The sequence below is a fragment of the Podarcis raffonei genome, chromosome 3, assembly GCF_027172205.1.
Source record: "Podarcis raffonei isolate rPodRaf1 chromosome 3, rPodRaf1.pri, whole genome shotgun sequence".
Classification (NCBI taxonomy): Eukaryota; Metazoa; Chordata; class Lepidosauria; order Squamata; family Lacertidae; genus Podarcis; species Podarcis raffonei.
The window spans coordinates 100,425,793-100,453,702 of record NC_070604.1 but is presented as its reverse complement, the minus strand read 5'-3'; the positions used below and the strand labels follow the sequence as shown (position 1 = coordinate 100,453,702).

Genomic DNA, 27,910 nt, shown 5'->3' with positions numbered 1-27,910 from the left:
GAGGGTCTTGCAAGCCCCACAGAGCCAAAAGGGGGAGAGGGAAAGCACTGTTGCTCAAATGGAAGCCTTTGTGCTATACTTCAGATAATAATATTTAATGCAGGGATAACCCCTTGTCATTGTCAGGCTATTGTAAGTGAGCCCATTTGGATTGCCCACCTTTGGAGACCAATGGAGCCTGTTGGGTCATAAACTTAACAGCCTCTTACATGTGTCATAAAATGCTTATTCCACACATGAAAGAAATCAATCTCAGTGTGGCAGAACCTACATTCTGGAGCCCCCTGCCCATTGATACAGGGCAGGCAACTTCACTGTTCTGTTTTTGCTGCCTGCTAAAATAGAGTTGCCATATTTCAAAAAGTGGAAATCTGGACAAAAATGATGTTTTTGAGCTATTTTTAAGAAAATTCGCCAAAATCTAGACTTCCGACACGGGTTGCCATATGTCCGGATTTCCCAGCAATTTCCGCCCAGACACTGCTTCCAATTGCTGTATTCCAGCTATGTCTGGGAAATTCCGGATGAATGGCAACCCTATGCTAAAAACTTTTGACATTTGAGAATTTGACATCTTTTACTATGTAACTGTATATGTGTGTGTCATACTTTATTTATATTATTGAATTTTTTAGGTCAGTTTATATCTAACATCTGGTTTTATCAGTATCTTTAATCTATATTTTATATAAACTGGTTAGAGGCTTTGATGGTTGAGCAGTATACAAGTCCTGTTAATTAATGAAACAAACAAACAAAGAAATCCAATGGTATAATACAAGTTAACTTATTTGTCATGATCTGGTTCATTTCCAAAGATAATATGCACCAAATGAAAAGTAACCTTGTGCAGATATTAGTGATAGTTGAGTTTGGCAATATCCACAAATATGAAGTTGTTTCATGCAGATTGCAGGTTTATATCATAATCTTGTAGTGCACATAAAAAAATAAATAAAGCAGGGGTCTAGAGTTCATATGACTATGGAGAAATCATGATGACAGGAGTCAGCAAACAAACAAAAGTTTAGGAAAATATCTAATCTTTGAGTGAGCTTGTATAAACTGCTTTAAAAACAATCCAGCACAAAACCAACCAAATATGTAGTCCTTACCTGCAAGTAAACGAGAAACAGGGAGATGAATGCTAACTTTTTCCTGAGAAACACAGTATCTGATAGTCTCAACTGAGTGTCCACACATGTTGAGGTCAATCGGTTGCTCTCCATCAGTAAAACCGCTGTGGCATTGCATCAATGTGGTCAAACTTTTCTTATATGCTTCAATAAGCACTTTCTCCTATAAAAAAGATTGAATCTATTCAAAGAAAGCACGGCTCATCTACATAAAGTTACAGCATTATTTATTATTAAAATATACACGTTAAGGATGTACCAAGATAAAACCTAGCCCCAGTTTATTTGGTTGAATACAAAAAAGTATGATGTGTGGAATGAGTTTACTCAGAATAATTCTGTGAAGACGTTACATGAAAAGGTATCTGGAGCTGTGTAATAGTAAGCAAAGGGATTATGGAACTACATTTCAAACATGGGGTATTGTGTAAACCAGTGCAAGCAGAAAATCATCTGTGTATTTCAGTTCATTTCATGCATAAAATGCTCTTCCACTAAGTTTAAAAGAAGCCTTTCCACATGTGAAAGAGGCGTTTTGCTTGCAGAAGGGAATCTTGTATTTTATCAATTTTCCTTTCCATACCACCAATTTAAAACCCTTAATGGTTTTGGACTAGGGCAATTTATATTAAGATCCTCCTCAGAAGCCCTTCTTCATGTTCCCCACCCACAGGAGCTAAGGAAGGTGGCAACCCGAGACAGAATCCTTTCTGTTGTGGTAACCTAACTTTGGAATGCTCTCTTTTTTATTCCCCCAGGCCATTTCAATTTTTATGCTTTGAAAATTGTATGGCTTGGTTCTGAGATACTTCAGCTGCTCTGTTTATTTCTGTTGTTACAGTTCAGTTATTCAGTATTTAAACTATTATTAGCCACTCAGAGAATCTTCAGTCTAAAGAGTGAGAAAAGAAAGGTCCTAAATAGATCTTAAAATTAAAGCTTTCATTAGCATGCATCTTTACACCAATACTCAGTGCACTTTAAAAAAAAGTAATTGTGTTGAACCAAAGGTGAACTGTTCCAGAAGCTCTGCAGACGCCATCTTGGTAGTCAAGATAACCCCACAATTAATTGGTAGTGGTTGCAGCAATGAGATCATATATGTTTATTTTCACTTGCTTTGATATAAGCTAATTGGCTTGCTTTGATGTTATCCTTGAAGTGTTGGGCTCTGAGCCCAAAAAGGGGAATTATCTGCAAGATATGGGTATTTGCCACCTATGCCCTCATCTTGTCAGGTGGAGCGTGGGAAGTCCTGACCAAAGAGAAAGGCAACTAGATTCAAAGTATTTTATCATTTCTTATTCACAGGAGAAGCTGCAAAATTATGGGCATGTTATGATCAGTCCTCCTTTTTAGATTAAGGACATGGGAAAAAATGGTTCAAACCAAGATGGCAACAGATAATTCTTCTCATGTTTATATATATCCCCCTTCCTTCTACCCCTTAAGATATAAAGTACTAGTCCAATCCTCAGTTCCTTTTGCAACACGAAGTCTACAATCTAGTTTATTCCAATAATGATTACCTGAAAAACGTGCACAACGTTGGAGATCCCAATGGTTAAAGCAGTTTGGTTTCACTGATGCACACCATGTTGTTTGTTTATATATGAGAACATTAAGAAAATGTAGCTATTTTATTCATTCAGATTAATATGAACACATCTGAAGGAAATACAACTTACATCTAAAGCACACCAGTCCTGCATCATTGAGATGACATGGGTTAATTTCATCTGCAACGTGAATGCCGCTTCCCACTCTGGTTCCATTTCGATATGCTGCCCAACTTGGCGGGTTATTGGATCCATGCCCTTCAGAAATAGGAAAAAGCCAAATCATTTAGAAGAGAAGCATCAAAGCAACAGGGTAGGGTCAGTGCTGAGACTCAGCAAATCTTGCCTAGTGATTGCCTACAGAGGGAACTGTAGAAATATTTAGCTCTACTGAAATTGGGGCAACTGTAAAAAATAGATCTCCAAAGCTTAGCAATATTTTAACAGTAATATGAAGAGTCACCTATACCACCTCATTTGTTACTCCTAGATAAATATAAGTACCTTAAGAAGAAGAAATCACCTACCTGCATACACTTCAGCAACTCCAAGAAGACGTCAAAACCATCTAGAAATTTTTGCCTCAGATCATCAGACCACTCAACTGGTTTGCTTATCAACACGTACCTGAAGTACAGCAGAAATAAGTTTTCAATCTGATTTTGGGCTATCTATGTAAAAATATTTTTGTCTGATTAGGTATAAAGCACTCACTTTAAATCCAGAATCAGGCTTTGGACTCGCCTGAATTTGAAAGCCTGTAGCGCAGTGTACCGTTCAAACTGAAATCTGCCCTGTATATCTCGATGTCTTAAGTGGTCCATAAATGTTGAGATGATAGTAGTCATGAGGTTTTCCTCTATTATTAACATTCGAGCCTATGTCAAAATAGATATTTAAAGGTTTGTTTCAATCGTGTCTGCTAATGACAGAGATAAGAGACTCAACTAACCGAAGAATGCTCAGGTGTATGGTTTTTATTTGTATATATGGTAGTCCTATTTCTGTAGCAAAAGCAGTCTGGGCAGGAAAGCCAGTTACTAGGTGGGAGATCACCTAAGAATCCTCTCATCCTTGAAAGATAAAATAAAGAGTTACAACTCCATGTCTATACCTAGGAATTGTACTTTTAATGACTGACAAGGCTTTGTCTATCGCTCATGAGTCATAAAAGTACTAATTGGCATGATTTTTTTGTTCTAAATCTCTATAAACTGCTTTTCATCACTTGGTTTTAATCAGATCTGTAAAAAAGTACCCAATTTGGGCAATATAACAATCTATTTACATCTCAGCCAAGATGTACGAAGGATCTTTTCCGAGAAAAAAAATGTTTCGGTAACTGAGCCAAAATAAACTGTTGACTTTAACCTTACATCAAAACATTACCCATATTTATTCAGTCTAACACATCTGAATCAGTTAACAGCAATAATTTGGTACTTTTCTCATTAAAAGGAGTACATTTTCTTCATACTATGTTCAGCACTTTATAATCTTCACTGGAAATTTTCAAGCAGTCACCTTAAATAGCTACACCCATAATTATGCTATTTCTATGGCACTGTAACCCTAATCCAATTTCAAAAGCATAGCACTGGAGCCCTACAGGTATACAGAGATCTTTGCACAACTAATTTTGCCTCATTCAATTCCACCTCCTCACTGGACTGAGATACAGAGTTGAAATATAAAAAGGACATTAACATGTGTCTCAAAGCGTGTCAGATCATATTCCCTATTATTGCCAAATGCCTCCAACACAAGCATGTTTCATGTATATTCATTCATTATGTCAATATTTCTGATTGCTCGGTACATTACTAAAAGGAGAAACTGTTGCAGCCATACCTGTCACTGAAGTTCTCAACCGAATAAAATTTGTATGAATTAAAAGTATACTAAAGCACCAACCTAATGTCTTGCCCATTCCTTAAAGCACAGATCCTCTGGGGATAGGAATTCATCTATAAAACTATTATACTCTAGTTACTAATTTAACATGAATGAGTCTTGTGATCTAATACTATCACAGAAGTACTAGTAGGGAATATCTTTTCCCTCTCCTCTGTTCTTTCCTCCATTTCCTATTTTGGACTGTAATCTCCTTGTGGGTAGAGATCTGTATTTTATCCATGAAACTATGCAAGACTGATTACCTGTGTATAAAACAATAACAAATTATTAATGTTAGATCTGAGTGGGAGTTGGGGCAAAGAGAGTTTCAGTCAGCATTTAAGTACTTACAAGTGAAGGCACTGTGAATATCTGTACCGAAAGGTCAGCAATTGAGTACTCTCTGTCGTGGTCATCTTTCACATAATCATTCTGCAATCGCTCATAATTCTATTAAAGAAGGAGGCAAAAAAGGCAAAGGGTGCCAACTATCAGTTTAAAAAAGGAACCACTACTCACCAGAGTAGGCACAGTGAAGAGCTGAACAGAGAGAGCAGTCACCGACACTGGCCGCTCGTGATCATCCTCCATAAAATCTCTCTGCAGCTGCCGATAATTCTAAACAACAAGGGGGAAATTCACCTCTAATCTGCACTGACCAGATGTTCTAACTAAATTTAAAGCTGGTGATGGGAAGATTTTGTAGTAAAAACTGCATTTGTGCAGAAGCAGTGCAAACAAACTTGCAGTATCATCACAATTTACCAGACCATTAATAAGCACATTTATAGCAACAGTTACTTGTGTCAAGCAAAAGGAAGTCAGTTAGAAGTCGTCATAAGGAAATGCTATTGGGTTTAAGCCAATATTTAGAGGTCATATTTAAGAATAATTCTTATTTTTCAGATTACATGGTTGACTACTCCAAGTTATTCGAAAATGACGCCTGACTTCATTCCACAACACAACAGCCCTCTTCAGACGATCTTTCAGGATTCATAAACCACAGTTAGCGAGGAATGAGAGCTCCTCCCTCCCCAAGCCATTTGCCAGTTTCAGCACAATGATTCCGGCTTGTATTAAGCCAGAGTTCACCATTACGCCTGGTTTAACCTTGGTTAACTGCTTTTTTATTTGGATTGTTGGGCACATCCAGCAAAAGTGGTAACATGTGCCATTCAAATCACATAGGAGTATACATTTCCACATTTAGGCTGTGATCCAAAGCTTCCACATTGACTTTAATATTGAGGCCAGCTTTGTGCACGCATCTAAACAGTACATGCAGATCTTCCCAAACATCAAGTTATCAGGCAGTCCTTTTGCATGTAGGAATACCATGTACAACCCAGAACTCCAAAATGCATAAGGAGCCTTTGGCACCAGGTTGTTACTATTTATTGCAGGCATGGCAAAACTTGGCCCTCCAGCTGTTTTGGGACTACAGTTCCCATCATCTCTGACCACTGGTCCTGTTAGCTAGGGATGATGGCAGTTGTAGTCCCAAAACAGCTGGAGGGCCAAGTTTGGCCATGCCTGATTTAGTGTAGCAATCTATGTGTTCCACTATGTGGTGCTGACCTTTAAAACCCTAAAAGCCTCATCCCAGTATACCTGAAGCAGCGTCTCCACCCCCATCGTTCAGCCCAGACACTGAGGTCCAGCAGTGAGGGCCTTCTGGCGGTTCCCTTCCTGTGAGAATTGAGGTTACAGAGAACCAGGCAGGAGGCCTTCTTGGTAGTGGCGCCCACCCTGTGAAACACCCTCCCATCAGATGTCAAGAAATAAACAACTATCTGACTTTTAGAAGACATCTGAAGGCAGTCCTGTTTAGGGAAGTTTTTAGTGTTTGACGTGTTATTGTGCTTTTAATTTTCTGTTGGGAGCTGTTGGGAAACCCAGCCAGGTGGGCAGGGTGTAAGTAATAAATAATAATAATAATAATAATAATAATAATAATAATAATAATACCTGAAAAGTCACACTTTGCATTCTAAAGTAATTTTCATTAAGAAAGTTACTCACCCTTGCAAATCGGATAGCAAAGAGCTTCTTGTACTTCAAATCCATAAGTAGGCTGCTCATGAATAACTGATGGTACACACTTCTAGCTCCTGTTGTTGTTTAAAAAAAGAAAGATACATATCAATGTGGAGTACTATTATATGATAGCACCATCCAAATAACTTTAGAGCAATCATCAAATTTTGACAATGTGCTGATGCAGAGACTGAAATAGTTAAATCATTTTGTTAAGTTGTCATGAAGATAAGGTGTCCTAACAACTTGAGTGGGGCTCACTCCTTATTAAGTGTGTTTAGGACTGCAGCCTTAAAAGACTTGTTTTACCAAAAAAAGCAGCTCCAAGGGCCTTCTGGTGGTTCCCTCACTGCGAAAAGTGAGGTTACAGGGAACCAGGCAGAGGGCCTTCTCGGTAGTGGCAACTGCCTTGCGGAACGCCCTCCCTTCAGATGTCAAGGAAATAAACAACTATCTGACTTCTAGAAGACATCTGAAGGCAGCCCTGTTTTTAAGGATTGATGTTTTATCTTGCTTTTAGATTCAGATAGGTAGCCGTGTTGGTCTGACGCAGTCGAAATATATTTAAAAATATATAAAAAATTGTCCAGTAGCACCTTAGAGACCAACTAAGTTTGTTCTTGGTATAAGCTTTCGTGTGCATGTACACTTCTTCAGATATCAAGATAACAATTTATCTTGTTTTTAATATTCTGTTGGGAGCCGCCCAGAGTGGTTGGTGAAACCCAGCCAGATGGGCGGGGTATAAATAATAATCAATCAAACAATGTATTGTTTTTGTTGTTATGCAGCAGCAGCATCTTACACCAGCCATGTGTGAAGGTGTCCAAAAGGGGGAAGCCTTGCACAGCACAGCACAGGAAGCATAGCAAGACGTGGCATAGCATTAAGAAGCACCCACAGTCTACATCTCTGCTGCTCCAGAAATTTGGAGGTGTAGGTGCTTGTTTGGCTTAGATCTGAGCTTGGCAGAGATCAATGCCTCACTACTTCTAGCCTTGCTTCTTATGATATCCTGAGCAGCACTTTCCTCTTGACAGTGCCTTCCACCAAGACTGCAGTAAACCAGGAGTAAACTAAGATATATGAATTTCGTATCTGAGTACCTAAAGTCTGTGCCCATCCCTCTCATCACAGCTACTTTTTGCTCTGATTTATCTAGGCTGCTCTAGCTGTGTGAAAGAAGATGCGTTCCCAGCAACCGGACTGTGGTGCAGGTAGATTCTTAAAACAAGAAGGAATAGCCCACCTTTCCAGAGTTTAGAATCGGACAGCATCAGTTTATCCACAAGAGAAGAGTTTTCTCCTTCTGGTCCCTCCTGTAAGCCAACTTGACACAATATTCTTCGAAGGCCATCTAATTAAGGAGAAACAGTAATACGAGAACCAAAAGGATTAACTGATTTCCTTTAATCATCCGTTTTGTGCATAAAACTCAGTTGTACGTAAGACATTTAAATCCCCAACATGCACATTCTTAAAATAGAAGGCATTCATCTTTATTTTGTATGTACTACAGATATGCATGTTCTTGCAGAATAGGCTGTCTCCAACATAGAAAGATTAAGTGATGTAAGGTCATTAGAGGAGAATCATATTTAGAAAGCAGACAAGTGGGAACTGAAATTGCTCAGGGATAGTGATGACTTGCAGTCAGGAAATGGCATGGGAGAAATATAAAACTCTCCCTACTTCGGGTGCCCTTGTGGCTGATTTGTGGAAAGGAAAAGAATGTTGGGAGATTCTTTCAGGGACTTTCCGCATCACAAGTAGCTTCGCCCTCATGCTTTAAGTAAACTGGATCAATAAGTCTGAACACACATATTTTTGTTATGTTTGCACCATGTCCACAAGACCATGTCAGTCTATCATTCTGTCCCTAGAAAGAGGAATTTTCTGCTTTTCAATCATGACTTTTCTCTTTCAGCTATATCATAAGTGTGTCAAATTTCAGTACCTGAATATCCAATAATATTGCCAAGCCACGTTAGAAGCTTCAAACCAAAACTCTGATGGGCAACAATAGATGAATGCATAACTTGAACCTTCAGCGGCTTAGTCTGGCGACTGGTACTTCTCTTAAGGAAAGGAAAAAGGGCAGGGAAAAGAGAAGCCATTAACAGGTTTTGCTCCAAACACAGCACTTTTCTTTTCAAGTTCGTACAGTTAAGACATAGAACAATCCCAGGCAACTGGATTTTCATGGTTTTTACAAGCTTTCCCAATATCTCGTACCATATGGCTACATTTTGTAATGCAAGAATGGTAAAACTTGAATTCTGTTTCTAATACTGAAGGCAAACAGCCTTAGGAACAATTGAAATTAGTCCATCACCACATGTAGGTTCAACTTCCCTTACCCTTTCTGGCTCTGACAGATATGACTACAGCAAAGGGCTTCCAACTATCTGTAACTGCAGATGGAGAGCACATCATTTTTCTGAGAGGCATGGGGAGGCCATGAGTTCAAGGCTTCTTTCCCAACAACAGATTTCAGTCTTCAATCCCATTATGCAATTAAATGACATAGTCAAGGCCAAAAGTGCCAAGTATCTATTCACCACAATGCCGGTCCCAGTCTAGTTTGGACATTGTGCATGTAATTCAGTGATGACTGCAGAGAAACATTATGGCTACGCTCTTTTGAATACACATTTTTTGATCCAGTAGATGTATCTGCTGAACTTTGCTTCTTAGCATGAGTCATACATGTTGGACTGGATTTCTTCATTAGACCCCCAGAATCATAGGGAAGACTTGAGCTGAAAATATACATTTTCCCTTTCAATCCTATGCATCTTTACTCACAAACAGTATAGCAATTTGAAGGAAAACATCAGCACTTTGAATTTTGCCTGGAAATAAGACTGGGAGCCAATTCAACACTTTAAGCACTTGTGAGCGGTCATCCCAATATCCAATACCCACTTAACAGTCCAGCAATTATAATCTGAATTATATTTAGTTTCCAGTCTTCAAAGGCAACTCCATGTACAATACATTGCAGTAATCTAATCTGGAGGTTACCACAATTTTAAAGTAGAATGTGCCATTTTTCAGTTTTTGAAGAATGATAGAACCATCAAGCAAGTGACTTACAAGGCATGCTGCCACTTCCATCAGAGACATTTAACATTTCCTTAACATTCTTAAAATGTCACATACAGTTTTAAAATGTTAATGGGCAGATATGCTATAACAGTGAATTGATTATAATGAAGTAAGGATAGATACCATTCAGTTAAGGGAAATGAAGCAATGTCACTTACCACTATCACTGATTTGGCTTGGTCACAGTACTGAAAGTCTCCATAGCGAACTGACCTGCGTCCCTGTTAAACAGTTACATGGCTATTAACAGCTAATTAAAGATATAACTAAAACTTTAAATAATATGTTTTGATTGCACGTTGAAGTCACCTACATTTCTAACCCTTGAATAAGACTGCTTGAATTAAATCAACCCTATACCAACAATGACTTCTGCTAAATAGCACATATTAACACAATTAAGCTTGTGTTAAATATATTTAACATAAATTAAAATGTCATATGTTCAGTTTAAGTAAGCAGTATGTATATATGCTTCACATATGTTTATCATGTAAATTGCATTTATTGCTGATATAGCAAATATCACCTATGAAAAAGCAAACAAAACTATTAAATTCCTCAGCAATTCTGAAAGATTCACAATCTTATGATAACTATATACCATATTTTTTGCTCTATAAGACACACTTTTCCCCTCCTAAAAAGTAAGGGGAAATGTGTGTGCGCCTGATGGAGTGCATGCAGGCTCCATGGCTTCAGCGAAAGCAAGGCAAAGCCTCCGGAGCGCAGCGGGAGTTCTCGCTGTGCTCCAGAGGCTTCGGGCGGCTATCCCTGAAGCCAGGAGAGCAAGAGGGATCAGTGTGCACCGATCCCTCTTGCTCTCCTGGCTTCGCTTTGCTGGAGAGGCGCTGCGCAGCTTTCACTCTCTGCGCAGCGCCCCTTCAGTGAAGCGGGAGGAGAAATGGAAGGGGCTCCGCTTCTCCTGCTGCTTTGTTGAAGGGGCGCTGTGCAGAGAGGGAGAGCTGCGCAGCGCCCCTTCAGCGAAGCGGGAGGAGAAACGGAAGGGGCACTGTGCAGAGAGGAGAATTTTTTTTTCTTGTTCTCCCCCTCTAAAACTAGGTGTGTCTTATAGAGCGAAAAATACGGTACCTTAAATTATGTTTTGAGCTGGGATTTATTTAAAGAAACAAATAAATAAAAGGGGTTTTTTTAAGAGAGAGAAAGAGAAGCATACGCGTTATGATATCACATCACTCTGGGTGGTTAAGGCTAACCAGGGCTATAGATAGGCAAATCCAGTTTCCTGCCCCTGAATTAGACTGAGGCCCATTTTGGTTTTAGTTGAGTTTCATGTGTTAAATACTTATCCTAAATTACACTCTAGCAGAGGCTTCCATAACTGGAAGGGAGAGAGAGGAGGTTTTCATTGGAGCCAAGAGCCTCTGTGAATGCAGGGACATAATTAAGATACAGCCATAGGGTGTGTTTTCTCCCACCCTTCAAAAAAAACCAAAACCTGATTAAGCCATCTTACATGCACTGATTATTGCATGAGAGGGAAATGGTTGAATAACCCTTAAGAAAGAGTTTATTGATCCAAAGCACATTGGTGAGCAATAAACTCACTGATTCTTGTGCATAATTTTGAGATTTGCCCTTTTTTGTGTCCTGTGCTAGTGCTTTCCCTCTGGCTGGTCTTTTATTATTATTATTATTTTCAGATTTCAGCAGCAGCCACACACCCACCATAACGAACTTTCAGCCTCAGAGTGCGCATGTTGCTTGTAAAATATTCAATACTACAAAGATTGGAGAGCCTCACTTCGTTTTTTACAAGTTTTGCCTCTAAGTTACATTAGAAAAGACTGGCTAAAATATGTTTTCTTGGTGGATGGCGTAAGAAGAGAGGAGGTTTTCTCAGATTTTAAAAAGTGCTTTCCCAGAGACTCACTGTGAAGTTAACTTGCTAAAGCATTGCCAAAGAATCTCAGGCTGGGAAGGCATCCAGGAAGGAAGTGTCCCAACTCTCACAGCATGATTTGCAAAGTGGAGGTGGGGGAGCAAAACTGTCTGTTATCAAGTATGCTCCTGCCAAGAGGGCCAATTGCAGCAAGTATAATCAAGGAATGAACTAATGAACTATGCTCCAGTGTTGCTTTGGAAATGGCCTAGCTCCTTCTATTCCTCCAAATAAGGTAAATGGTTGATCAGCTAGCAGGAAGGAAATATGGAAGGAACTACAGGCCTAAATCCTCTTAAACTGACCAAGCTTAATCATTTTTACCCAATGTTTCAATGGAAGTCTAAAGAGCTTACTTACATCTCTGTCTACAGTTGTTGCGAAACCAATGGCTTCCTTTTGTGTGCAATTGACAGCTTTTTGAAGAGTGTAAATAACCTGTTCGTATGTGTGAACTTCATCATTAAAAAGCATGCAGAAGTAAGTATCCGTCTTCTCACTGTAAAGACAGTATTACAAATAAGGAATATAATTAATTTAAATCAATCAAGGTATTTTCTCTAGCATTTCAATACTTCTATTTACTGGAATCTCTATTAAGGAAACATACTGAATCAGCAATAGGAAGACAGAGGGCTCTTGTGATTAATTTTACTACCGTGCCTTGCGTGAGTGGAAAACTACTTCTGCTTGTACATGACAGCCTTGCCAAATTCTTCTAATTTCCCAATCCAACTGACCCTCTGTGGACCATCCCGCAGGGACTACCAAGCTTCAGGAGCAACTTGGGGAGGGGCAGAGGGAGTTATAGTGAGGAACATCCTACTGCACAGGTGGAGTTTTGTTTTATGTTCTCTGGATCCAAGTTATTATATTATCCTACGGGATATGCTGGATCCTATTTTCAATGACATTAGCTTACTATAGTGGTGCCAAATTGCATTAGATACTATTGGCAAGAAGCATTATTCTACAAAAAAACCCCAACCACTAATTTCTTTGGTAAATAAAGGAGGAGAGGGAGAGAGAACAGACTTTTCAATAAGAAAAAATCAATATAATTCTTTAGAGAAGTGTATTAAAAACATTTCCCTTTTAGCCTCAAGGAACAGCTATTTTAAGCATGTTTAGTTAAAGCTATATCCCACTGAGCACAATAGCATTTACTCTCAAATAAGATATATCCACTGAGTGCGATCCATAGAAAACTGATCACATTGAAGACCCGCTGAAACTGATGTGATGTAAATGTGTTTCACACTTATTTCAACGGGACTAAACCATTGGCAACTCTTTTTAGGCGGCACACAATCTCATTTATGAATTAAGATGCAGCTAACATTTTTCCATTAAAAACTGTGCCAGTCTTGGAAGTTCAAACAGCAATTTTACTTACACTGTCTCTAAACCAGGTGGTAAATCGTTTTCTTTTTCCCATGTTAAAATATCTACAGCATACTGAAACATGATAGCAAAAATATTGTAAACTTTTGCTATCATATCTTCTGTCAAATGCACAAGAGGATCCTAAAATGAAAAAAGGAGGAAAGTGTTAACATCAAGGTAATAATTTCTAACGTTTCCCCTACAGCTAAAAGAAGCTTAACACAGAAGTTAATTATTTGAAAATTCTTATACCCTAGTCCAGGCATAGGCATAGGCAAACTTGGCCCGCCAGATGTTTTGGGACTACAACTCCCATCATCTCTAGCTAACAGGACCAGTGGTCAGGGATGATGGGAATTGTAGTTTCAAAACATCTGGAGGGCCGAGTTTGCCTACGCTTGCCCTAGTCTATGAGATCTGGCTGCTAGAAAGACTAGAAAAATCATTTTAGTGTTAAAAGCTCCTGAAGTGAAGAACAAGATACTTAAATACAGAAAACATAAGAAAGCACACCTGACTGAAATAACAATCTTGATGTATTCTCTCCTGCTTTGTACAGGAGGAAGCAAAGATGTCATTTGGGTGGCGTGGCTGGGCCTAGAGTTAGGCCAGAGAGTGAGCTCTCAAATTTTGTTCTCTGTCCAAATCGGAGTTACCTGAGCAACAGCACAAATTAATTTCCAAAACCTGTGTATCCTTACCTCCTCTTCTTCTGTTTCTGAAGTGTTATGTTCATGCTTCTGGCAGTATGGACCTTCTTTCCAAGCTTCAGTATCGCCACAGTCACAGAAACCTCCTCCACCAGATGTTGTCATCTACAGCATTATTTTAAAATAAATATGAAGAAGAAAGTATGCTTCATAAATGAAAACCAGGCTGGTAAACTCTCTATCCAGAACGGATTGGCAATCTGGGACACAGTGAAGAAGACCTGAGAGACAATTTAGAGATTCATGGTGGTTTTCCAATCCTTGTGATGTTAAGTTAAATGGCTGCTTTAAAGTTTTGTATAACAAATCCTATACTCAATGGAGCAGAGACTACAGGAATGTCCTTTGGGCTCACCACCAGAATAAGGCTCCATCTTCCAGTAATAGCCCTGACAGCTGGCTGCTCCCAGTGCCAAAGGATCAGCAAGTCTTATGAAAGGGCAGAGGGGAAGGAAAGTCATTATTACCTTTCAAACTAAGGGTAAATCAATGATATGAGCTATAGCAAGCAGAATTCTCCTTGCTTTTAGAGCTAAGCAGGGCGTATTCTCCAGGTCTGTCCTGCCTGCTTTTTTATGAACAAGGATTCAATAGATTCTGTTCCAGCTCAAGCCTCTACTCGTGATAAAATGCCTACAGGAGAAGATCCTACTATTGTACTAAAATATGAGGTCATACAGACAAATCAGCAGACATGATCTTGGAATCGTACATTATAGGAATTATTGTATAGAATAAAAGAACAAGAATCACTTGAGTTTACTGCATGACTCACTTATTCCAGTTCCAATTTTAGTTTAGATTATGGAAAATACTGACTGGTTGGCCTTATGATTATTAGTTCTGCTAACTTACATACTTCAAGAAATGCACTTCCCAAAGAAATTACAGGAAGTTTCTCCCTGCTCCAGCAAGTGAATTAGGCGATAACAAGATAAGGACTATCTCATTCTTCTTCAGTTAGCAGTTGTTCTAATGAGACAGTGCATCTGGCTGTTAACCAGTAGGTTGGTAGTTCAAGTCAACCTCGGGTCGGCTGTGGGCAGGATTCCTGCATTGCAGCAGGTTGGACTAGATGATCCTTGGGATCCCTTCCAATGCTGATTCTATGAGTCTATAATCTATGTTAAGCAATCAGAGCAAGAACAGATCCATCTTAAAGATAAGGCCAGGGGAATGGAGAGTGAAGCCTTTCCCTTACTTTAAGTCTGCAATTTATTATGTTTAATATGTGAACTTGTATGAAGCATATTATGGGATGGCAGTGTAGAGAAGCAAAATCTGAAAGGGGTAAAATGCCTGACGAAAGCTATGGGATTAATTTCAGGTTCAAAGTAAATAATAATAATGCAACCTACAGTATACAAAGACTGAACTACATAACTTCAGACTATCAGTGGTGTGGTGTTTTAAGGACTTGTGTTGTTTCATAGTGTGTGTTTTTTAACCTCATTTGACTTTGTTGTAAGCTGCCCTGGGGCATGGGAAAGGGCATAAACCATTCTTAGAAAAACAAACATGATAACATACACAACGTATCTGTATTGTTGTGCCATCAAAACTGATCACAGCTGATTAGTAGGAATTAACATTTGCAGACCCCTGATAATTTCTGTAAAGGGGAAGGAAATCCAAAAGTTGGGCCGGGGGGGGGGGACGGGGACTGAAGATCAACAAACCACCAAATCCAGAGCCCTACTGGGCACATGGCCTCAGGCTAAGAGGGAGAAGAACCATTTCACCTGTCCCCTTTCTGTTTTTTCAAGAATGATTTATCTCCTATTGTTTCCAGTAGGAAGGAACATGAGCCGGCTCCAGGGCTGTCATATTAATTCCCTCTGCTTTTGGGGTGTGTGTATCAAGGAAGAAGGGGTATCAAGGAAGTGCGAACACTGACCCATCTCTGTAGCATCTACTGGTTTCAGAGCTCAAAGTTGGTAAGATAGGGCTGTAGAGGTTCCTGTGACAGCTTGGAGGGGGGCAAACTAGGTCAGATCTCCCATGAGTTTGGATCACTGCCTCCACCCTCACAGGGGGAACTGAAACTTCCTATGGTTCCTAGGATGCCCTGTCTGGGACCATAGGATTGCAGCCAAAATACCTATTTATTTGTTAATTTCAGCCTTTAGTGCGTCATATGTTCAGTGATAAATGGATATACTGGAGATGCTGTTTTCTTCTTTTAAATAACAGTGCTGAGTTATTTGTGAGCATAAGGCAGCTGCTGTGTCATAACTGGTTGACGCATTCATTTATTGTCTGTGATTACTCTCATTAAGCCCCTCTACCTACACCTACACCTATAATCTAAGGAAATGAACTTCAAAGTCAAACTTTTAGTTTCTGAAAGCCGCAACATTTAATGTTACTCAAAGTACTGATCTGTGTGAAAACATCAGGGCTGCCTAGGCAAGTGGGAGTACTGCCTACATACTGAATTTCATAGCTTTTGTAATGCTACATTTGCATTGGGGAGCAGAGGAAGAGAGAGGGAGGAGAGGAAAAGGTAAAGGTAAAGGGGGGGGGAGTGTGATAAAATATACACTCATTTGATTTGACCAAGTCACAAATTTGATACTGAATGAAACATCACTAAAATCACACATAGGCTTACTAACCCTGTATCGATGCTCTCTGTGAACACTTCCCAGGAAACATTCCATGCAAAGCACGCAAGTTGGATCAACAGCACAATCTCTGACAAAAAAAGAGAGTAGAAAAACATGTTAATAAAAGGGCCAACTACACAATGTTTAGGATGAATTTCTATACATATTTAACTAAAAACAAGCTCCACTGAATTCAATAGGACACTTCTGAGAAGATCTGTATAGGATTGCACTGTCAACTGCTTGAGAAAAAGACTGTAATGTATATTGGACACAACCTAGGACCTTCTATGCAGATGGAAATTAATTATATTATATTATATTATATTATATTATATTATATTATATTATATTATATTATGATGTTGTTGTTGTTATCATTATTTATTGAATTCATATACAGCCCTATACCCGTGGTGAAAAGTCATGTTTCTGCATGTGCATGTGTCTTTCCAATTGCTTTTTTAAAACTACAGATATAAGGATTACGGTAAAATTTATAATGGTGCTCATTATGGGTGGCTTAGAGGAGAACTGCTATAACAGTGTGTGATTGGGAGGAGAGGGGAGATTGTTCCTTCTGACAAACTGAAATGTTTGCACTGATGGAACAACTCCCATAGTGCTATGTTGAAGTCCCCCCACAGTAGACCCATTCAAATTAATGGCCCCAACTTAGTTGTGTTCATTAATTTATATGAACCTACTCTTCAGTAAAATTTAGTTGAACACAACCCTATATTTCTCTGGGGAGGCTGACAAGTTGCTAAATCTGGAAGTTCTGTATGTATGTTGGGACCCAAGCCTACTCATTTATGTGAGAGGGAGAGAGGGGAAATAGTGTTTAAGTATGGACAACCCACCACAACTTCTGCAATCCTGACACCCAATTTTGAGAAAGAGCTGCTGAAATTCCAAAGATTCATGACACTTGAAACTATGAGGACTAAAACTACGGAGGAACAAAAACTGCAGTTCAAAACCACTACCTGCCCAGAAACCAAAGAATTAAAAAGTACTAAATGGCAGCCACAAATAACCCAAACAGGTTGGGTTTTTGCTGTTCTTTGGAACCAGAGATCAGATATAAGAAGGGTATCAAATTGTGCCCTCGTGAGTATGTAGCCTGATCTAGTTGGGACCTAACGGAAAAAGGGGAGGAGGCGTTTTTTTGCCAAAATCCTGCATCTAGTTACAACCTCCTACACCACCTCCCACGCAGCCCCAACCATCTGCAGCATGTAGCTGCCTTTCTTCAACTTCAACTGGTATGCCATCTACGACAGTTCCTGGGCAGGGAACCTGCTTTCACTGGATTTACTGGATTGCTTTTATTGTAAACTGCCCTCAATTTTTTAATGAGTGGTGGTATTAAAAATGTTTTAAATAAATAAATAAATAAATAGAGCTCAAATCATTCAACTGTTAAGGGGCTTGACAGTTTAAAAGAAGTGACTAGTTACCTGCAAGAGTATGTAGGCTCGCCAACTTTAAATACCCGACCACAAAGATGTGAAGGTTTGTTGGATTGCTCAAGTTTCTGAAAGCCAAATGCAGGGTCTTCACCGCATAGGTACCATTCCATTGGTCCCAGCAAAACCTGTTGCGCAAGCAAATCTTCGCTTTGTGGGGCTGGATTAGGACCCCTACAGTAAATTTTGGGTACATAGTAGGCAAGGTGCTTGTATATTTCTTTCGGAAGATCAGGTGTTTGCAGCCATTTCTATAAGGGGGGAAAAGTTAATACACATTAGCACCGCCTCCCAGAGTTCTTTGCTCTCCTGCCTCTGTCACACGATGAGAGACAATACCCAACCCATTCAGGCCATCAGCAAACATCTCAAATTAAAAAATATTCCATAGCTTTCCAGCATATTTCTTTAAGAAAATACTACAGTGGTGGTAGAACTTTCCTATGCAGTATAACATCTCTACAACTATCAGTATAAAATTCAGTCAATTTTAATGTCTACAGTCCAGAGAGATACTTTGAGCATATCCAAGAGCACATCCATGACCAATCAGTTGTCAACTTTTTTCCTTTTAAAAGCTGCAAGTTTCAACCATGCGGCAATACGTACACAGAGATGTACAATAAATACAAGTCTAAAGTCATACTGCACAACTAGCTGGAGGACCCTTTGAAAAGTGGCTGTTGCCTCAAAACTGGTAGTTTCAAAAACCTTTCAAAGTAAGGTGCGACTACATACAAATAAACCCATAAACCTTTGTAAACAACCTCATTTTGGATAAGAGCGCTGCCCAGGAAAAAACCTGCATTTGGCAACAGCCACAAGAAGTCAATGAAGTTCTTTTTGTCGCACAGTTTCATAATCTGTAGTATTAATCCTGTTTATTCTAAAAGTTTTACTGCTTTTAAAGTTTTCTTCAATGGAATTCTGCTGACGGTGTTACATTTAGTATGGGGTGGAGTGGAAGAGAGCCAAGGTGAAGGAATGGAAGCCTTTGAAAGATTTTTTTTTTAAAGTGTTAATCAGAAGACATGGCTTCAAAGCCCATTATATCACTGCTTTTATTTAAAACTACAGTCATTAAAAAACAAAGAATAAGCAAGTGGGTTTTCAAGGCATGCCAGGAACACAAAGTGATTCAACTTCAGTATGCCTGGCCTGAAGTAACCTCACTTGCCACGCTTGACATTTATGCTGTGCCTGCATGAGGGAAAAAAATGTTAAGTGGCACCGCACAACTGTGCTCAACCTGAAATAGGGGAGGAGGTTCAAGGGAGTATTCCCCAACAAGCAACCATACCAATGCAGGAAGGATCCAACTGTCTTCTGACAGAAATGCATAAAAGTTATCCTTAAAGCTCTTCCTGATTAGCTCTGGTATTTTTCAGCGGTAAACGAATGAAATAATTTGGTACACCCACCATTGAGCCTTAACAAAGAGAGCGTAAGAATTGTTTTGCTGGATCAAGACAAGATCCAGCTAGTCTTGCATCTCTTTCTTAGCAGAAGCCATCCAAATTCTGCTCAAACTTCACAAGCCCAGGGCAGAAAGGTGATGGGCAATTCCTATTACTTTCATCCTGGAATTACCAAACATTATACAGAGTGAAACTTGCCATTTCCAAACTTTAACCTAATATTTAGACATGCTGGTAGCAAAACTAGCTTCTTCTTTGGGGCTCATTTTTGGCAATGGAAGGGGGCAGGACTCGTCCTTTTTATTGTAATGCTGGATGAGCATTTTAGGAATTTTATACTGTATGTCATTTTAAACATTCTGGTTTCTATTTGATTTTATCTGTTTGTATTTTATCTAGCTGTGGGACTTTCTTTGCATAAAGAAACTAACAAATATAATTAATAATAAAGAACATGAGTTTTCACAGCTCCATCCAATACTTCAGTTATTTTCTGGAAATATTTCGACTTGATAACCTATTCAGAATGCAGAACCCGGTTCTGGCCGGGGAGGGTGAGGTATAAATTAAAATGTATTATTATTATTATTATTATTATTATTATTATTCATAAAGTACACAAATTAATTATAAGGGGGAAAACCCTAGCTTGAAAAGCTTGATACGTCAATGAGATCATCTGATTTATTTATTTACTGATGAAGTTGTATAGCACTTTTAAGTGAACTCAAAGCAGAAGCCAAGGAGTTGCCATATAATTTGTATATATGTGCTTGTGGATAGGTCAGGCTGGAATGATACAAAATTATCAACTTTTGCATGTAAATTATTTTAGCCAGAATTAAAGAATCTGAATTAAAGAGTCTGAATTAGACAATCTGAATCATGGCTTTCATCTAATATAGTGCCAAGTAACAGCGCAATTGTTAATATTTGCTACTTAGTGCTAAACTGAATCCAAGCCAATGTCTTCTTGGTAGAACCTTGTCCACTTTCTAATTCCTCTTAGCGGAAAAACTAACATAAGAGCACAACTAAAAATGCAGCAGTGCAATTATTGTTAACCTCAACACCCAACAGTGTTATTCACTTTCAACAACTTGATCTTCCATTGATTTTAGATTTTTTAAAAACAATCACTTTGATTAAGAAACAACCTTAAATGAAACAGATTTAAAGTATCATTTACAGTAAATACACAGAATATGTAAATAAGGTTGTCAATGCCATTAATGGTTAAAAATGCTATTTTTGTCATCACTAATCAGTGGGCTGAAAACAAGTGAACCACCTACTGCTTTTACAACACCAGAAAATTATCTATTATAAAATGTATCTATTAGTTCTTACTATTTATTTCAAAAGGATTACTGCCATAATAATGTTTATTGATGATATTTAAACATATTGTATCTGCAAAAATCCTATAAGATAAAACACTTGTATTTTTCAAACGCAAATAATTTATAATTTCAAATAAAAATTGAAGCCACCTTGTAATTATATTCTTTCTAGGTTTTAACTCTATGTACAGTATGCTCAGAGAACATTTAATCATAATAAACTAGTCACATAAAATATATATTTTTAAAAGATATAAAACATTTAATTTTAACAATTCCATAAGCATAGTTTGTGATAACATTAGAAAAGTTAAACACAACTTAATATTAGACGCCTTTGGTGACTACACAGGAGTGTCTCGGCTACAAGTTTGCCTTCTACTGTACAAGATATACTTTCCTTTGTTTGACAAAAGGGTGCAAGATACAAAAGATAAGAACATACAGTACTGTTTTTTCACAGAAAAAGAAAAGGCAACTGTATGTTACCACAAGTTCCCTACAAAATTTCAAATCTCCACAGAAGAAAAAGAGAGCTTCACATACAAACAAGATTCAATTTTCTATACCAATCTATTAAATAATTAAAAACTTTTATTTAACATGTTACTGATAGCTACTATGAGGACTATAAAACACTCCATATTGCTAAAAGCCCCACAATGGGCAACAGATTCCAATTCCACAATTCTATGTGCCAATCCTGCAAACGGTTGTGGGTATGGGAAGAACCAAATCTGCAAGCACTAGATTCAAGATGTCTAAATATAAAGATTATCAATTACACAGGATGCTACTGAGCTCAATTGTGAATTTATTGAGCTTAACATATAAACATAAAGTAACAACAATTATGATAATACATTTCTGGGAGTCAAGAGGGTACTATGAAAAGGTAGCAAGGCTTCAACAAAAAAAGCTAAAATTCAGTCCCGGGGGGAAAGTTTTTTACTTGGTAAAAGAAGTCAGCAGCTCAGTTATAAAATTAATAAATATTATCATGTTATAAGAGAATTCTGGTCATATGAGGTGCTAAAATGAACAGGCTGTTAGACATCTAATTCATCTTATATTTTATAAAACACACAAAAGGAACAGAATGATGTCAAAACATAACTCCATATCCATCTATAGAAAGTTACACCATGACACTCCATCAAACTATACATTCTCCAACCTTGCAGGGAACTGCAAATTTTTACTAGGCTGCTCATGTATTACTGGAGTGTTAAAAGTTTTAAAGTCTGGCAACTTATTTCACTGGAAGGAATTGTTCTCTGCTTCCCAGAACTGCTCATATGAACTAAAAGATGGCTCAGATGAACAATTTCAGAGCTATTTTAAAAAAGACACGAGTTCTGTTTAAGGGGCAACCAAAAAGAATATTCCCCAGAGATAGAAGTGACCTGCCCTTAAGACTCTTCAATTATACCCTCAGCAACGCTACAGACACAGAGGCTTGTGATGAAGTGGTTTAGATGGGAGAACACCTGCCATTTCCCATGATGACTTTAAACTTAGAGATGAGGAGGGGAAGTGCAAAGCCACAGAATATGCAATATTTTAATGTCAACCACTATTGCCTATTTATGACTGGTACCAGAAGCTCTGTTTACAAATTAAATACAAGTCGAAGAGATCAATCCCAAAATTTATTGCAGGAAGGAATCCATTCCCAATAGCCTTGGAGAAGAAAAAGCAGCCCCCTCAAAAAAATAAACAATAAAATAAAAAAGGAGCGCACTTCAGATCGCAGTTTGGTTCACCCCGCTGACTTGTGCTCCCTCGAACGAAGTCCGCAACTTACCACGGACTCGTTTCTCTGCTAAGTCGGGGGCAGCATGCAACCGAACCTGCTTGCAGAGGGGTCACCTCTCTTGCCCCCTTTCGCCGCGACAACCTGTCGGGGTCTTTCACACGACCCTTTCCCCCCGACCCCGAAGACCCGCCGCGGTGCTCTCTCTAGCATCAGGGGGGGGGGAATCAACCCCAGGGCTCTCTCGATTCATGCTCGGTAGTAGCACTGCGGCACAACTCCTTGCCTAACTTCGCAGACCATTTTTATTTGTTTGAGAAACTTGCTTTCCCCCTCCCCCCCTCGCCGTTTCTCCGACGCCAAGCAGCGAAGACCCTCCCGCCTTCCCCGCTAGGCAATAAAACCTTTTGTCACGCGCAACACCCCCTTTCTTTTTTTGTTCGCCGAGCTTTGTCTTCTCAACTCCCTTCTTCTTCTTTTGCGTGTCAACCTGCGTGTCCCCTTCACTGGACGTGGCTCCCCCCACCCCCATCGCTGGGGAGCGAGTGTCTGCCCACCCCCCCAAACTCTAACCTCCCCCCCCCAAAAAAAAACCCCAACCCACCCTCTCCGGCCCCTCGCCTCTTTCTCCGCCCTCAGCCCCGAGCATCCCCTCACAGCCTCCCTCCTCCTATCCTCGTCCCAACCCACACACCTGTCAGCCTTGCCGGGCCTCATAATGCCCAGGTCGGACGCCCGCCCCCGGGCCGGCCGGCCAAGCGCCTCGGTCTCCCCTCCCTCGGCGTCCCTTCCCCCCGAGGCCTCTCACCAGGGCAGTCTCCTCAGCGGAGCACTCCAGCAAGCTCCTGTCAATAGCCGGGACCTCGGTCTCCCGGTCCGCCGCCATCTTCTCTCCTCCCGCGCTGCTGCTGCTGCTGCTGCTCCTCCTCCTCCCCCTCCTCCTCATCCGCCTCCTCCGTCGCCAAGTCAGTGGCACCCGGAACCGGGCCCGGCCGGCCGGCCTGACCTGTAGTACCTGCCTGCCAGTCTGCCTGCCAGGGAAACCCGCTTCCGTTCCGAGGCCAACCCCGCCTCTCCCTAGGCGGCCCGGGCCCTGCTCTGCCTTCCCTTCCCGGGCGGAAGGGACGCCATTTCAGGGTCCCGCGAGGCATCCTGGGAGTTGTAGTTCTGAAGCAGAGGGGCGGCGGGGGGGGGAGCCCTTCGGAGGGGCGAAGCGTCCCCACCTGCTGTGATCTGCCGAGCCTGTTTGTTGTGGGCGCAGCTGCCCAGCTTGCTATTGGCTAGTAAACAAGGAAGGCGGCTCAATTTGGCTTAATTTGTGCAAAGCTTAGGCTCCCCAAGGGCTTTGTTGGCTCAGCCCAAGCGTGACTAGTAGTAAATGTTTGAGCATGCCATTGAGCATGTACAGAGTGGGTTTGGGCGCTCTTTAGCGTGCACATCGCTGGGATTTCAGCGCGGTGCATGGAAGGTACCACAACGGAATTTGCTCGTCGAGATAAAAATAGGATTATTAAAACTATCCGTTCATCCAGCGTTAGTACTTGTTCTTGTTTCCAGTATTTATCTGCTAGATTGAACACAGACAACTATAAATGAAGCTCCAGTCATTTTGCAAGACTTAGCTTGTATCACACCCATAAGCTTACCCAGTTTGGTATTTCTAGTAATTATAAAATAAAATAAAAATATTTAAAACGTAGTGGATGAGAACGGGAGAGGCTTGTTTAACACTTTGTCCTGTAGGGAGCAGCAGTGTACAAATATGTATGTTTTTATGTGTGTGTGCATTACATATACACAGCAGACTGAAAGTTTTAGTCTCTGAAACTGCGTGCATATGCATGCAAAATATATTAATACCGGAGGCAATTTAAACTTGCAATGACTGATAAAGAGTTATCTGTCTTTTGTAAAGAAAGAAAAGACAAATGTCTCAAGACAGTCTGATACATTTTTTATTTCTGTCAGAAAAGTCTAAAGGTCTGTTTCTAAGCACAACGTTGGAATAACCCCACCGGAATCAATGGGGCGTCTATTGATTGATTTACTAAAACATTTCTATCCTGCTTTTCTGTTGAATGGCCTCATGTTGGCTAACAATATACCTTAAAAAACCCCCCAATAAAAATAAACAATAGAGGAACACACACAGCTATCAGAACAAATGGAGATAGCCAAGCAAATCAGTAAGAACAACACATTCCTTTCTGTACCCCAGGCCAGCTCTACCATTAGGCAGAGTGAGAAAGCCAACTCTGATAGCTGATTTTGAGTGCCACAAAAGGGCAGTAAATTGCTGCAATTTACCTTCCTCTTATGGCACTCAAAATCAACTGAGTTGCATTATTGTTTTATTTTAACTGACAGGGCAGAGGTGCTTGTGGGATTTCAAATATCTATATGGTATGGAAGTATGTATACTGTTGTGACGTGGGGTTTGTGATTTCAGCTCTCTTGACATAATATGCTGGAGACAGTTCTGTAGTAACACTTCTTTATTAAAGCAGACAAGACTGAGAACTGAGGAGGGGAGAGCTACATTTATAGGGACAGGGAACTAACTAGAAGGGATACATTTTGGAGGGAACAATATCAGGCAATCACAGTCCTGCCTTTTGGAGGAAACCAATAAGACAGAGGATCCAAATACAGCAGCTTAAATGAACCAATAGTAGCTGTACCCTCTGGAACCAAAAGGCAGTTACTTTACCCTAATGCAAATACAGACAATAATAATACAGATATAAAATCCTTTGACTCAATACACAACACCCCTCCCCCCCTAGTGAGCACCGCAGACGTAATCTCTCAGGTACTGTGGGGTCCTACAACTTCTACTTGATCTCCTGACAACAGGTGTTGCCGGTTCTGGATTGGATGTTACCTGTGGTAGGGGGGGTGCTATAGGGGTTTCATCAGGAACAGATGGAGTCCCAGACATCGCAGGGTCCCCTACCTGTACCTCGTCATCCTGAGGACTAGCGGACCCTGGTTCATTTGCTGAAGCCCCTGGTGACTGCACCTCTGGGCCATTTTCACTCTGGTCTTGCAGCTCTGCGTCGTTATCCAGGGATGAATTATCTGACCCCTCCCTGCTGAGCGCCCGGCGCCTCAGCTGATCTATATGTCTCTTCCAAACTTGCCCATTTTCCAAGGTCACATAATAGGACACAGGTCCACTAGTCCGGGTGACCACACCAGCCACCCACCGCGAACCTCGTGAATAGTTCCTCACCCAGACCAGATCTTCAGGGGCGAGATACCTTGTTGTGTCAGTCTCAGCCTGGGGGGTTGCTCTTGAATTACGGTTTGGCATTTTATCGGGGTGGACATAATCCAGCACCGTTACCAGTCTTCTACCCAAGAGCAGCTCAGCTGGCGACTTGCCCGTCGCAGTACACGGCGTCGCATGCTGCAAAAATAACATTCGCGCGATGCGAGCTGACCAGTTACCCTCCATTAAGCGCGCAATGGATTCTTTGGCTGTTCTTACCATGCGCTCAGCCTGCCCATTGGAGGATGGGTGAAAGGGCGCGGATGTGACCCCTCTTATGAAGTTATCAGCCAAGAATGCCCTGAATTCTTGGGATACAAAAGCTGCCCCATTATCTGATACAATGGTCTCAGGTAACCCGTGGGTTGCAAACAGCTGCCTCAACACCTTGATTACGGCAGCTGATGCCATGCTAGGGACCATCGCCACTTCTAACCATTTGGAATATGCATCGACGATAACCAAAAAGACCTTCCCCTGGAATGGCCCAGCAAAATCTAAGTGCAGCCGGCTCCAGGGAGATCTGGACTGCTCCCACCAGTGAACTGGTGCTCTGGCCACTTCTGGCCGCACCTCTTGGCATGCCTTGCATGTTCGTACCCATTGTTCTATGTTCTGGTCCATTCCAGGCCACCACACATAGCATCGGGCTAGCGACTTCATCCTGACCATTCCCGGGTGTCCCATGTGAAGCGTCTCAAGAACCCTGTTTCTCAGTGGTGCTGGGATGATCACCCTATCTCCCCACAGGAGACAACCCTTATGCATGGACAACTCGTGCTGCCTTGTCGCATAAGGCCTGAATTTGTCTTCATGCGGACCACCTGGCCACCCCCTCCCCACCCAAGTGAGCACACGGGAGAGAACAGCATCTTTCCTCGTTTTCTCAGCTATATCAGTAGCCGTTACAGGAGCCCCCGGAAGTGTTTCCAGCATCATTATGTGCTCCGCTGGAGCAGGATCCTCATTGCTCCCGCCAGGAAGAGGCAATCGACTCAGCGCATCAGCGTGGCACAACCATTTCCCCGGCACATGGGTCAAGGTGTACTGGAACCCGTTCAGGAATATAGACCAACGCAACATTCGGGGGGAGAGAATTTGTGGCGTTTGTTTGTTCGGGTTGAACAACCCTAACAGTGGTTTGTGGTCCGTTTCAATGGAGAAATGGCGACCATACACATAATCATGGAACTTTTTGATTCCTGCCACAATTGCAAGCGCCTCTTTGTCAATTTGAGCATAGTTGCGCTCCGTGGGCGACAACGTACGGGAATAGAAAGAGATGGGCTTTTCCGACCCATCCGGTTCCCTATGACTCAGCACCGCCCCCAGGCCGTATTGAGAGGCATCACATGCCAGGACCAGCGGCTTCGACTCATCATAATGAGCAAGGACGCTCCTGCTACTCAGCATTCCTCGCAAGGAGTCAAAAGCCTTCTGCTGCCCCTGCCCCCATCGCCACACATTCTTTTTTTGCAACAGTCTATGTAATGGTTCAGCTACCGAAGCTTTCTGGGGTAAGAACGAATGATAAAAGTTAATAAGTCCCAGGAATGACTGCAACTCCGTCTTGTTCTGTGGTCGTGGTGCCTCGATGATGGCCTTAATCTTAGCATCTGTGGGGTGGATGTCTGATGCATCAATTTTAAACCCCAAGAAATCCACAGTTGGCACCCCAAAACTGCATTTTTCCTTTTTCAGTTGCAACCCCACCTCCTTGAACTTGAGCAACACTGCACGGACACACGCAACCAGTTCCTGTGGGTCTTTTCCAGCAATCAAAACGTCATCAAAAAATGGCAAGACCCCCGGCAGACCTCTTAACAGGCGTTCCATGAGCCCTTGAAAAGTCCCTGGGGCCACACAAACTCCAAATTATAATCTGTTAACTCTGAACGCCCCTTTATGTGTGACAATAGTCTGTGCTTCCGCTGATTGTGGGGTTACTGGCAGCTGTTGGTAAGCTTGTGCCAGGTCAATTTTGGCGAACACCTTGCCCCCAGCCAGTTTAGCCAACAGATGTGATACGACTGGAATGGGGTATGAGTTTCCCCTGAGTGCCTTATTGATAGTACATTTGTAATCTGCACAGATCCTGACTTCCCCATTTGCTTTAAGGGGCGTGACGATTGGAGTCTCCCACTTAGCAGAGTCCACGGGTGAGAGAACTCCCTGCTTGACCAATTTATCCAGCTCTACTTCGATCTTGGGTTGCAGTGCAAATGGCACTCGCCTTGGTTTGAGTCGGATTGGGGCCACCCCAGGGTCCAATTCGAAGTCAACTGGGGGCCCTTTAT

The 27,910-nt window shown here is 41.1% G+C and overlaps 2 protein-coding genes across 3 annotated transcripts in view; both read right to left on the bottom strand.

The window, feature by feature from the left end:
* UBR2 (ubiquitin protein ligase E3 component n-recognin 2) overlaps positions 1 to 23,432 on the bottom strand; it is a 56,022-nt gene extending 32,590 nt beyond the window's left edge. The window contains exons 1-15 of one of the 2 annotated variants that reach the window (XM_053383293.1): positions 23,148 to 23,432; positions 17,814 to 18,073; positions 16,360 to 16,438; positions 13,733 to 13,846; positions 13,042 to 13,172; positions 12,006 to 12,144; positions 9,901 to 9,963; positions 8,589 to 8,709; positions 7,881 to 7,988; positions 6,617 to 6,705; positions 5,111 to 5,209; positions 3,410 to 3,573; positions 3,223 to 3,322; positions 2,825 to 2,953; positions 1,116 to 1,299 (exon numbers count right to left, since the gene is read on the bottom strand). In XM_053383293.1, the coding sequence (XP_053239268.1) occupies positions 1,116 to 1,299; positions 2,825 to 2,953; positions 3,223 to 3,322; positions 3,410 to 3,573; positions 5,111 to 5,209; positions 6,617 to 6,705; positions 7,881 to 7,988; positions 8,589 to 8,709; positions 9,901 to 9,963; positions 12,006 to 12,144; positions 13,042 to 13,172; positions 13,733 to 13,846; positions 16,360 to 16,438; positions 17,814 to 18,073; positions 23,148 to 23,285 (1,918 nt within the window). In that variant the 5' untranslated portion in view covers positions 23,286 to 23,432. Of the gene's footprint in view, positions 1 to 1,115; positions 1,300 to 2,824; positions 2,954 to 3,222; positions 3,323 to 3,409; positions 3,574 to 4,942; positions 5,042 to 5,110; positions 5,210 to 6,616; positions 6,706 to 7,880; positions 7,989 to 8,588; positions 8,710 to 9,900; positions 9,964 to 12,005; positions 12,145 to 13,041; positions 13,173 to 13,732; positions 13,847 to 16,359; positions 16,439 to 17,813; positions 18,074 to 23,147 lie in introns of both variants that reach the window. The other variant, XM_053383292.1, reaches the window with a different exon arrangement.
* Positions 23,433 to 25,412: 1,980 nt separating this feature from the next.
* Positions 25,413 to 27,078, bottom strand: LOC128411184 (uncharacterized protein K02A2.6-like; the record flags this gene model as incomplete). Its single annotated transcript, XM_053383291.1, has 1 exon — positions 25,413 to 27,078. A coding segment is annotated over exon 1 (1,614 nt), but the record flags the coding sequence as incomplete, so codon positions are not given.
* Positions 27,079 to 27,910: the final 832 nt, after the last annotated feature.